A 12,846-nucleotide genomic window follows, 5' to 3' on the forward strand; every position below is an offset into this window, starting at 1 on the left:
ATAAATGATAAATTATAAATCATGAGTTGTAGATTATATGTTACAAATTATTTCCACATGTAGATCTGAGATAAGGTATTTCAACACAATAAATACTGGGTTGACCTTTAATTCATAGGAAAGTAACAAGTGTTTTAACTTTAGATTGAATGGAACTTAAATCATTTTTTGTAATTTCTATATCATATATGTGTGACTAAATTATGATCACCATTCCTGGTATTTTATAGGGGTTTTTTAAAGGTTATTATCATATGTTTTATTTATAAATAAATATTTATGAAGTGTAATGAAATGCGGTTTTTAAAATAATAATAAATAATGCACTCCTTTGGAATTTTAGATCAATATCGTAATTACTGGTGATATTGTCACTGGTGATATTGTTTTTAACATGTATGTTTTTTAGCACTCCAGACATGCATTCGTTTATCCTTTTTCATATATTTTTAAAGTACGGGCGACAAAATGATCAAATTATTTCTATGTGTTAAATATATATAATGTATGCACATGTTGCCCTTAACAAATATGGTTTCAGATATACCTGAGGGCAGTTCCGGAAAATAGGGTGGCCTCAGGTATTGCTATTTAAGATGCATTGGTGGTTACAGTGGGCAGCCTCTGACGAAGTAGGGAGATTCCCTACGAAACGCGTAAGGCCACGCCCACCGCATCACGTCACCACGTCAGCCGTTTCAGCAACCGCAACCGCAAGCAAGCCGGCTTTATTCTTGCGCTTTAGCTGTTCAGAAGACTGAGCGTGGTGGTAGCTATATTTATATATACTTTTAACAGAACTATTAACTGTTGGTGTGTTTTGGAACACTTTTAATCCTTTCTGGGGACAATATTGGGACCGGAGGAGTCCCTGATACTGGATATCACTAGTGAGGAACTAACATCTAAACCTCCAGACCGAGTGAGCTGTATCAAATACATGGCTACAGATTTGCCTTGAGAGACCCAGAAAGTTGTTCTCCCAGTGCCTGAACATACCTCACATGTTTGAGGTTTGATTGTGTGAGTTTGAAATTGTATATTTTAATAAATTTTTGCCTGTAACAAACATGTTACACTTAGAGGGGATGCGCCCTGCCTCTGTTCTTTTCTTTATTTTTTAGTTTATCCGGTTCCAGAACCGTGTATTTGTGGTGGCAGCAACCTCTACTATGTGAATTGAATCTTTGGAAACATCATTTGAATGTAATTTATACATCATATATCCTTTTTTATGTGGGGCGCTTTTTAGTGTGTTGTATTATTTGTCTATTTAAAAGGTGCGGCCAGAAAAAAGCCAGCGTTAGCTACGCGGGTCATTACCGACAAAACTCTAAATCTAGCCGTTAGTGAGCAATACTAAGGGTGGGGGGAGTGGCCACACAGCACACTCCTCTTTCAGCTTTGCAGTGCTTAATACTGTGGCAGGTATTTAGTGGTCATGGTAGGAGGGTGGATAAACCAGCCGTGTAGCACAGTCCTTCATCTTTGCAACGAGCGATACTGAGGCAGGTTTATTGTGGTCAGGGTGGGGAAGTAACCATGCAGCACACTTCTTGTTCAGCTTTACAGTGCTTGAAATTTTATCAAGTGTTTAGTGGTGCTGAGGGAGGGTGGTGAAAGTTGTTGCACAGCACACTACTCCTCCAGCCTCCTCCCTCTTTTTAATAAGGCATTTGCCGCCAGTAACCAAAGTGAAACTTAAATAGGAGCTGCTGCATTGTTTTGTGCATGGCACTGTTGGAAAGCAGTAAGTTTAAGAGCTGAGTTACAGAGTACTTGTGGCTAAGCATAAGGTATGTGAGTATAAGTTACACTGTCTCCCTCATCCCTCCACTCTCACATCCCTCTCTTTCCTTCCTTCTCAGCCCACCCCTCTCTTCTCCCCTTCTTTGAATGATACATTACAAAATGCACTGCTGACAACCTTAGTATTAAATAGTGTATTTTTAGGTCCATCTCTTATAATTTGTGTCTTTTAATAGCCATAACTTTGGATGCAGCCCTTAAGGCTTCTAAAATATTGACCTGCAGGTCCCATGTGTAAAAAAGTTGGGCATTGCTGCTCTAGATAACCAGACCTCATATAACAATGTTTTAGAAAAGTGTTCCCTCAACTTCAATTGATGGGCCATGTTCACTAGCACTCTATGTGTAAATAATATGAGGTTATAGTTAATGCATAGATAACCAGACAGAGAAAGGTTTTTCAATGATTCCAATTGTGTAACCTTTCTGCTTTATCAGTCATTATGATTCTTCACAATCAGATGCCTAGATAAATGATAGATAGATAGATAGATAGAGGAATTCCTCTGAACATGAAGGGATAGTGTGTACTTTGAGTTGTTCCTTATCCATGTTTCTTAAAATATCAACACTGTTACTAAAATAAACCTTTTTATTTCTACTTTTAAGGAACTGTTTTGTTGACATCTTACGAGCTATTCTCCTGTCGCTAGAAGTTCTTATTGAAGATCAGGAGCTTCAGATCAATGGGTTTATTTTAATTATAGACTGGAGCAATTTTTCCTTCAAGCAAGCCTCCAAGCTTACCCCCTCTATCCTCAGACTAGCTATTGAAGGTTTACAGGTATGTAAACAAAAATAAATAAATAATATTTTTGGTTTAATATGTATATTGCACAAATTGTTTACTGTAAATCTGTTGAATAGACAGTTTTATTCAAAGGCCATGTCTCTGCTTAGCTGTTGCTTAATTGGCTAATTTAAAATGTAATGTAAAGTTCAATAACAAAAATTAAAATCTTACTAATATTTCAGTTTTATCCACAAAATTAGGCATACATCTCCTTTCATGAATCCACCACTCAACTACACAACTATGGCATTTCATTTGGTGTGTGCTAGGGTTCCTTAGACTTTGGAGCATTGAGATCTTCTGATCTGTTATGTTTTTGAGTGAGGTCTACTTGTGAAAACTAAAAAATAATATTATAATGTTCTTGAGCTTAATCCAGATTTATGGAATTTAAGCCAGTCACTACTGCCCTTGGAAATTAGCAGAATCCTACAACGACCTTGAGATCCAATATCAGATCTACCCATACATCTCAGTGTATCTTTTGTGCATAGTAGACATACACTTTAACCAAGCTGCTGCATTTCCCTGTTGTTCATTGTAATTACTGGGCAAAGCAATGAAATAAAAGAGTAAATCCATATGTTGTGGCAGTAATAATAGTAATTAATAAAATTAATTTGTAAAGTGTTATCGTACATGAAACATATTAATAGTTAAATAGACTGAAGCAGATGAGTTTGAGGATCCTGCTTGAATATGTCAGTATTTTTTGGTAGATGTAATGCTTTGATGAGAAATAGAAATAGAAATGCAATTCTACATCAATTTGAGTTTATCTATGTTACATTTATCATAATACTTGTCTAGATGAGCACATAAGTATACAATCAAACTTAGTACAAGAATAATGTTTTACGTTCTCAGAATTGGCTATCCGACTTTCTGCAAAATCTGTTTATTGACTGCTTTTCTAGCCTAAGAATTATTTTAAATAAATTATATCTACACTTCTCTATACTACACTAAATGCTGGCTCATGTTATTTTATATTTGCATTTGAATTGACACCATGTGAGTTTATATAAATGGCACTAAATCACTAATAGCTACATTACAAGTGGTGCACTAAAGGTTGCACATGAGGGATATTGTCATTTTGTGGGCATTGAAAAAGCATGCGTATTACAAGATAAAAGTTAACAAGATCGCAAGAGTGCAATCGCATTTTACTCTCAGGGTTAGCACAACTGAAACCCTTGCGTAAAGGGCAGTGCGTTAAAACAGATGGCATAAAACATACATTTACACTCATTTAAAAACTATCTGATAAAAAATATTCATACAAGTATTAAAAAAAGGTTATAAGGGTAAAAAGGTATATGGTATATAACAAGGTATTTGACTGCAAAGGGCTATAATGCATATATATATATATATATATATATATATATATATATATATATATATATATAAAGTGCCTTTCACTAATATTGGCACCCTTGGTAAATATGAGCAAAGAAGGCTGTAAAAATGTGTCTTTATTGTTTAACCTTTTGTTAAAAAAATACACAAAAAAGGTCTGCTCTTATGGATATCAAACAATTGCAAACATAACACAGGTTTATCCAAGTTAATATATCTTTGTTAAATATATCCACTGTTATCCCCTTGGACCCCTTAGCCTGTAAGCCTATGAGCCCAGCTGTTTGTAGTTCACCTTCATAGGAGCCAACTACAACAGCGCAACTCTCGGCAGGGCCCTCTACCCATTTGATACCTGTAAATGTTATCTTGTATACCTTTATAGCGCTGCGGAATCTGTTGGCGCTCTACAAATACCTGATAATAATAAATATGTGCATCACAATTATTGGCAACCCGATGAATGCATATGAGAAAAATATATTTGAAGTATATTTCCATTAATATTTTACATGTTTTAGTACACCTTAGTGACTAGGACAGGAAATTGTTCAACCATGACTTCCTGATTCACAGAGGTATAAATATGAGCTAACACATAGGCCAAATTCCCTTAGCCATTCATCACAATGTGTAAGACCAAGGAATATAGCTGTTATGTGCGGCAAAAAGTTGTTGAGCTTAACCAAACAGGGAGTGGCTTTAAGAAAAAGAAAATAGCAAAAGCATTGAAAATGCCCATTTCCACCATCTGGACAATAATTAAGAAGTTCCAGTCAACTGGAAATGTTATGAATCAACCTGGAAGAGGACATGTGTCTATATTGTCTCAATACACTGTGAAGAGAATGTTTAGAGTGCCCAAAATATCTCCATGGATTACAGCTGGAGAATTGCAGAAGTTAGTTTCGTCTTGGGGTCAGAAAGTCTTCAAAACTACAATCCGAAGTCACCTACATCACCACAAGTTGTTTGGAAGGGTTTCAAGAAAAAAAAGCCTCTACTATACAAATACAAACTCAAGCGTTTTCAGTTTGCCGGTACTTCAAAATGGGATTGGGTTCTATGGTCAGATCGAACAAAAATAGAGCTTTTTGGCAATAAATTCCAAAGGTGGGTTTGGCAAACAAAGAAAAGTACCTCATGCCCAAGATTAAATATAGTGGTGGCTCTTTAATGTTTTTTGGCTTTTTTTTTGTCAGAGGACCTGGACATTTTGTTAGGATACCTGGCATCCTCGACTCTATGAAATATCAACAGATATTAAATGAAAACCTGACTGCCTCTGCCAGAAAGCTTAAAATGGTTTACTGACCACAAAATCAAGGTCCTTCCATGGCCATTCCAGACCCCTGACTTGAGCATCCTTAGAAAACCTGTGGGGTGAAATGAAGAGGAAATTCCACCAGCATCAACCCCAAAATTTGAAGGATCTGGAGAGATTCTGTATGGAAGAAGATCCCTTGTCATGTATTCTCCAAACTCATCAGGCATTATATAAGTAAGCCTCAGAGCTGTTATCTTGGCAAAGGGAGGTAGCTCAAAGTATTGACAAAAAAGGTGCCAATAATTGTGCCACGTATATTTAACAAAGGTTTTTGTTTTTGTTTTCTTTTTATAAACCAGTGTTGTATTTGCCATTGATTGATATCCATCAGAGCAGAGCATTTTTGTGTATTTTTTTAACAAAAAATCAAAAGGTGAACAATAAACACAATTTTTCACAGCCTTCCTTGCTCATATTTACATTTTTATAGAAACTTGAGTTGGTTTTTGGATGAGAGTAGAGATTTTTTTCTTCCAAACAACTAGTGGTGCTGTAGGTGACGTTGTATTGTAGTTTTAGAGACTTTTTGACCCCAAGACACAACTAACTTCTGCAATTCTCCAGCTGTGAACCATGGATATATTTTGGCCACTTGAACCATTCTCTTTACAGTGTGTTGAGACAAAATAGACACACGTCAATACAAATGCTTTTGCTATTTTCATATAGCCACTTCCCATTTTGTGAAGCTCAAAAACTTTTTGCCGCACATCACAGCTATATTCCTTGGTCTTGCCCATTGTGAAAAATGACTAATGGAATTTGGCCTATGTGTTACCTCATATTTATACCTCTGTGAAACAGGAAGTCATGTTTAAACAATTTCCTGTTCCTAGTCACCCAGGTGTAATAAACATGTAAAATATTAATGGGAATATACTTCAAATATATTTTTCTCAAATGCATTCATTGGGTGCCAATAATTGTGACACACATATATTTAACAAAGATTTTTTGGGATAAACCTATGTTGTCTTTGTAATTGTTTAGCAAAAAATCAAAAGGTTAAACAATAACAAGACAATTTTTTACAGCCTTCTTTGCTCATATTTACCCAGAGTGCCAATATTAGCGGAGGGCACTGTACATATACATGTCTAAATAAGTGTATATGTATATATGTGTGTATATATGTATTTGTGTTTTACTGTATATTTACTGTACAAATATAACATTACAATGTTCTTCACATACAGGATACAATTTTTATTCTAAATACATGCATACACACACACATACATAAATACATATATATATATATATATATATATATATATATATATATATATATATATACTGTGTGTATGTATGTATATATGTGTATATATATATATATATATATATATATATATATATATAACATAAATTATGCTTACCAGATAATTTCATTTCCTTCTGTATGAGGAGAGTCCACAGCTTCATTCCTTACTTGTGGGAAATACTGAACCTGGCCACCAGGAGGAGGCAAAGATACCCCAGCCAAAGGCTTAAATACCTCCCCCACTTCCCTTATCCCCCAGTCATTCTGCCGAGGGAACACGGAACAGTAGGAGAAATATCAGGGTATACATGGTGCCAGAGGAACAAAAAAAATGTAGGTCCGCCCAACAGAGAATACAGAAGGAAATGAAATTATCTGGTAAGCATAATTTATGTTTTCCATCTTAATATGAGGAGAGTCCACGGCTTCATTCCTTACTTGTGGGAAACATATACTCAAGCTCTAGAGGACACTAAATGAAACGGGAGGGTAAAAGAAAAGGCAGACCCTATTCTGAGGGCACCATAGCCTGCAAAACCTTTCCCAAAATCAGCTTCAGTTGAAGCAAAAACGTCAAATTTGTAAAATTTTGAAAAGGTATGTAAGGAAGACCAGGTAGCCGCCCTATAAATCTGATCCATAGAGGCCTCAATCTTGAAGGCCCAAGAGGAAGCCACAGCTCTGGTTGAATGAGCCTTAATCCTCTGAGGAGGCTTATGTCCCACTGTCTCATAAGCTAAGCGAATAATGCTCCTCAACCAAAATGACAAGGAAGTGGATGAGGCTTTCTGCCCCTTACGCTTTCCAGAATAGACAACAAACAAGGAAGAAGTCTGTCTAAACTCCTTTGTAGCCTGAAGATAGAACTTCAAGGCATGAACCACATCCAAATTATGGAGTAACCGCTCCTTTGAAGAAGAAGGATTAGGTCACAGGGGAGGAACCACAATCTCCTGATTGATGTTGCGATCTGAAACAACCATAGGAAGAAAACCTAACCCAGTACGAAGAACAGCCTAATCAGCATGGAATACTAGGTAAGGAGGCTCACAATGCAAGGCAGCCATCTCAGATGCGTCAAAGCTATAACCAGTAGAAAAAGAAACTTCCAAGACAGTAATTTAATGTCAACTCCATGCATAGGCTCAAACTTTAGAACACGATTTAAACTCCAAGGAGGAGCACTAGATCTAAACACAGGCCTGATTCTAGTCAGAGCCTGAACAAAAGACTGGACATCTGGAAGCTCAGTGAGCCTCTTGTGCAGTTAAACAGATAGGGCTGAAATCTGTCCCTTAAGGGAGCTAGCATAAAGGCCTTTCTCCAGGCCATCCTGGAGAAAGTAAAGAATGCTGGAAACCCTGACCTTATGCCAGGGGAATCCCTGCTCTTCAAACCAGAATAAGTAGGTCCTCCACATCTTATGATAGAGGCGACAAGTAACCGGCTTACAAGCTTGAATTAGAATATCAATAATTCTTTCAGAGAAACCTCTCTTGGCTAGGACTAAGCGTTTAATCTCCACGCAGTCAGCCTCAGAGGATCTAGATTTTGATAAACAAAAGGACCTTGCTCCAGCAGATCCCTGAGGACATCCCCACCAGGTCCGCAAACCATATCCTCCACGGCCATGATGGAGCTATTAGAATCACTAATGCTTGCTCCTGCTTGATGCAGGCCACTACATAAGGGAGAAGTGGTAACGGTGAAATAATGTAGATCAGACTGAACTTCCAAGGCACTGCTAATGCATCTATTAGATCCGCCTGAAGATCCCTGGACCAGGACCCATATCTGGGTAGCTTGTAATTGAGCCAGACGCCATGAGATCTATCTCCGACATCCGCCATTTGTTGCAGCCAAAACTTCCTTTAGCAGAAAGAGTAAGTGTTCAATCCTAAATCTAAAGTCTGGCCGCAGATCCCAGCCCTGAAAGAGCGTCTGAAGTAACAGAGGTGTCTTCATCATTGGATAATCTTGTATCAGATAAATCCAATAGACTAGCAGATGACCCCTGGGAAGGATAGCAATATTTAACCTTTCGCTTGTGCTTAGCAGGGCAAGGTAAAGCACTAAAGGCCACAGACACTGCCGTCTGTAACTGATCAGTAAAGTCTGACGGTAAAAGGGCCCCTCCAGATGGAGGAATAGGAGTGCTACAGGAAGCTGCATGTGTATTAGGAGATGACTGTAGGGTGCGCACCTCACAGGATGGGGTCTCCTCAGAGGTGGATGGCTTAGTGGTACTAAACATTTTAGCTTTCTTTGATATAATCACTTTATTAAGGCATGTGGAACATAATTGATCAGGTGGGTATACTGTGGCCTCCTCACAATATAGACAGGCATTCGATTTAGGTAAAGAGTGAGTACCCTCCATAGCTTGTGCTTATAAATAGGACAATTGACAAAGATAAATAGCACTTTTATACCCCCAATGACTGGGGCACTCACCACCTCCTATGACCCAGGCCCAGGAGAGAACCCCTCTTAGTTTCCAGATAACCGCACAGTCAGGAAGAAGGGAATCAATGTGACCACATCCAGTCACGTAGTGTGCCATGCAAGATCACCCCTGCACCACTAAAAGCGCGCCAAGCCTAACAGGCTGCACAGCTCCTAAAGTGAAAGTAAAACCTGTAAATTCCAACATCTGCATGAGCTTCATCTCACACTTGTCACAGCATAAAATCACTATTTAGAATATCTGATTAATCCCCCCTGTTCAATAATCCCCTTCTGGAAACATTAACCCCTGATTCAATTTAGATATAAGGTGTCACACTGTGACCCTGTCTTCTTGCGTTTATAATATGTGTAAATAAAAAATGAAACGATCTTACCAGAATCTAGGCCGTGGAACAGAAACACAGCCTCTCAAGTTTGACAATCTTGTAGCATTGCTCCTGACATGGACTTGAGTGATAAAAGCAGGCAGTGAAACTCTTCAACAATGATTGCTTAGGAGCTGTTAATACGAGTCTGGATGGGTTTGCAGAAAGACTCTCCCTACATCTCCAGACTCTAACATTTGTCAATGCTCTCACTCAGAGGCTGACAAGTATGCTTAAAACTCCAGTCTCATTCTGAAGGATACTACCGTCCATAAGGAACTACTCCCTATCTTCTGACACTTCTCTGCCAACCTCCTGTGAGGAATTAAGGAATGAAGCTGTGGATTCTCCTCATATTAAGAAGGAAATATATATATGCATACATATATAAATATAGCTTAGATGTGCACTCTCACTCCATGTAACAACTGCCAGGGTGCTAGTGAGATCAATAGATGTGAACAAAAAACTTGCACTCTCAGGTCTTTTTCAATAAAGTAAAAAGTTTACTGTGATCTTTTTAATTGAAAAAGAACAGAGAGTGCAAGTTTTTTGTTCACACACACACACACACATATATATATATATATATATATATATATATATATAAAAATAAAAGAATTGACATGTTTACCATCTGAGAAGATAAAGAGCCTCATCCACAAGTACCACAAAAGACTTCAAGCTGTTGATGTTAAAGGGGGCAATACATGGTATTAAGAACTGGGTTATGTAAACTTTTGATCAGGGTCATTTGGGTAGTTTCTGTTGTCATTATGATTTAAAAAAAAATAAACACATTTGATTGATAATAAATGGCTTCAGTCAGTTTTTGTGTTATCATTAAAATTCTCTGAAAAATGACCAATAAATCATAAATTCTGCCAGGGTATGTAAACTTATGAGCACAACTATATATATATATATATATATATATATATATATATATATATATATATATATATATATGTATATATATATATATATATATATATATATATGTATATATATCTGTATATCCCTATAGATATATAAGTATAAATATCTATTTCTCTTGTTAAGTGTATCCAGTCCACGGATCATCCATTACTTGTGGGATATTCTCCTTCCCAACAGGAAGTTGCAAGAGGATCACCCACAGCAGAGCTGTCATATCCAGTCATTCTCTTGCAACTCTCAACAAAGATGGACGTAGTAAGAGGAGAGTGGTGTATTATAGTTAGTTTTTTAACTTCAATCAAAAGTTTGTTATTTTTAAATGGTACCGGAGTGTACTGTTTCATCTCAGGCAGCATTAGAAGAAGAATCTGCCTGTGATTTCTATGATCTTAGCAGAAGTAACTAAGATCCTTTGCTGTTCTCACATATTCTGAGGAGTGAGGTAACTTCAGAGGGGGAATAGCGTGCAGGTTTTCCTGTAATAAGGTATGTGCAGTTAACATATTTCTAGGGATGGAATTTGCTAGAAAACTGCTGCTGATACCGGATTAATGTAAGTTAAGCCTTAAATGCAGTGATAGCGACTGGTATCAGGCTTATTAACAGAGATACATACTCTTATAAAAGTGTAATATAAAACGTTTGCTGGCATGTTAATCGTTTTTATATATGTTTGGTGACAAAACTTATTGGGGCCTAGTTTTTTTCCACATGGCTGGCTTGATTTTTGCCTTGTAACAGGCTTTCCACTGTTGCAATATGAGTGGGAAGGGCCTATTTTAGTGCTTTTCTGTGCAGCTAAAATTACTGACAGAGACATTCAGCTTCCCTCTGCATGATACAGGACATCTCTGAAGGGCTCAAAAGGCTAAAAATACTGACAGAGACATTCAGCTTCCCTCTGCATGATACAGGACATCTCTGAAGGGCTCAAAAGGCTTCAAAGTCGTGTTTGAGGAGGGTAACAATCACAGTAGACTGTGGCAGTTGTTGTGAATGTGTTTAAAAAACGTTTTTGTCATTTATTATTCTGTTTTTGTTATTAAGGGGTTAATCATCCATTTGCAAGTGGGTGCAATGCTCTGCTGACTTGTTACATACACTGTAAAAATGTTGTTAGTGTAACTGCCTTTTTTCACTGTTATTTCAAATTTTGTCAAAATTTGTTTGTCTTAAAGGCACAGTAACGTTTTTTTATATTGCTTGTTAACTTGCTTTAAAGTGTTTTCCAAGCTTGCTAGTCTCATTGCTAGTCTGTACAAACATGTCTGAAACAGAGGATACTTGTTCATTATGTTTAAAAGCCATGGTGGAGCCCCATAGGAGAATGTGTACTAAATGTATTGATTTCACCTTAAACAGTAAAGATCAGTCTTTATCTATAAAAGAATTGTCACCAGAGGGGTCTGTCGAGGGGGAAGTTATGCCGACTAACTCTCCCCACGTGTTGGACCCTTCGCCTCCCGCTCAAGGGACGCACGCTAATATGGCGCCAAGTACATCAGGGACGCCCATAGCGATTACTTTGCAGGACATGGCTGCAATCATGAATAATACCCTGTCAGAGGTATTATCCAGATTGCCTGAATTGAGGGGCAAGCGCGATAGCTCTGGGGTTAGACGAGATACAGAGCGCGTAGATGCTGTAAGAGCCATGTCTGATACTGCGTCACAATATGCAGAACCTGAGGACGGAGAGCTTCAGTCTGTGGGTGACGTCTCTGAATCGGGGAGACCTGATTCAGAGATTTCTAATTTTAAATTTAAGTTTGAGAACCTCCGTGTATTGCTTGGGGAGGTATTAGCTGCTCTGAATGACTGTGACACAGTTGCAGTGCCAGAGAAATTGTGTAGGCTGGATAAATACTATGCAGTGCCGGTGAGTACTGATGTTTTTCCAATACCTAAAAGGCTTACAGAAATTATTAGTAAGGAGTGGGATAGGCCCGGTGTGCCCTTTTCCCCACCTCCTATATTTAGAAAAATGTTTCCAATAGATGCCACTACACGGGACTTATGGCAGACTGTCCCTAAGGTGGAGGGAGCAGTTTCTACTTTAGCAAAGCGTACCACTATCCCGGTTGAGGACAGTTGTGCTTTTTCAGATCCAATGGATAAAAAATTAGAGGGTTACCTTAAGAAAATGTTTATTCAACAAGGTTTTATTTTACAGCCCCTTGCATGGATTGCGCCTGTCACTGCTGTGGCGGCATTCTGGTTTGAGGCCCTGGAAGAGGCCATCCATACAGCTCCATTGACTGAAATTGTTGACAAGCTTAGAACTCTTAAGCTAGCTAACTCATTTGTTTCTGATGCCATTGTTCATTTGACTAAACTAACGGCTAAGAATTCCGGATTCGCCATCCAGGCGCGTAGGGCGCTATGGCTCAAATCCTGGTCTGCTGATGTGACTTCAAAGTCTAAATTACTCAACATTCCTTTCAAGGGGCAGACCTTATTCGGGCCTGGTTTGAAAGAAATTATTGTTGACATTACTGGAGGTAAGGGTCATACCCTT

General features: G+C 38.0%; 1 protein-coding gene across 1 annotated transcript in view; it reads left to right on the forward strand.

Moving 5' to 3' along the window:
* The window catches only part of CLVS1 (clavesin 1), a 209,587-nt gene that overhangs the window by 81,063 nt on the left and 115,678 nt on the right, over positions 1–12,846 (forward strand). Inside the window, exon 3 of the mRNA XM_053713149.1 lies at positions 2,419–2,593. Within this exon, the coding sequence (XP_053569124.1) occupies positions 2,419–2,593 (175 nt within the window). The remainder of the gene's footprint in view (positions 1–2,418; positions 2,594–12,846) is intronic.

Source organism: Bombina bombina, chromosome 5 (genome assembly GCF_027579735.1).
Source record: "Bombina bombina isolate aBomBom1 chromosome 5, aBomBom1.pri, whole genome shotgun sequence".
In the NCBI taxonomy this organism is placed as follows: Eukaryota; Metazoa; Chordata; class Amphibia; order Anura; family Bombinatoridae; genus Bombina; species Bombina bombina.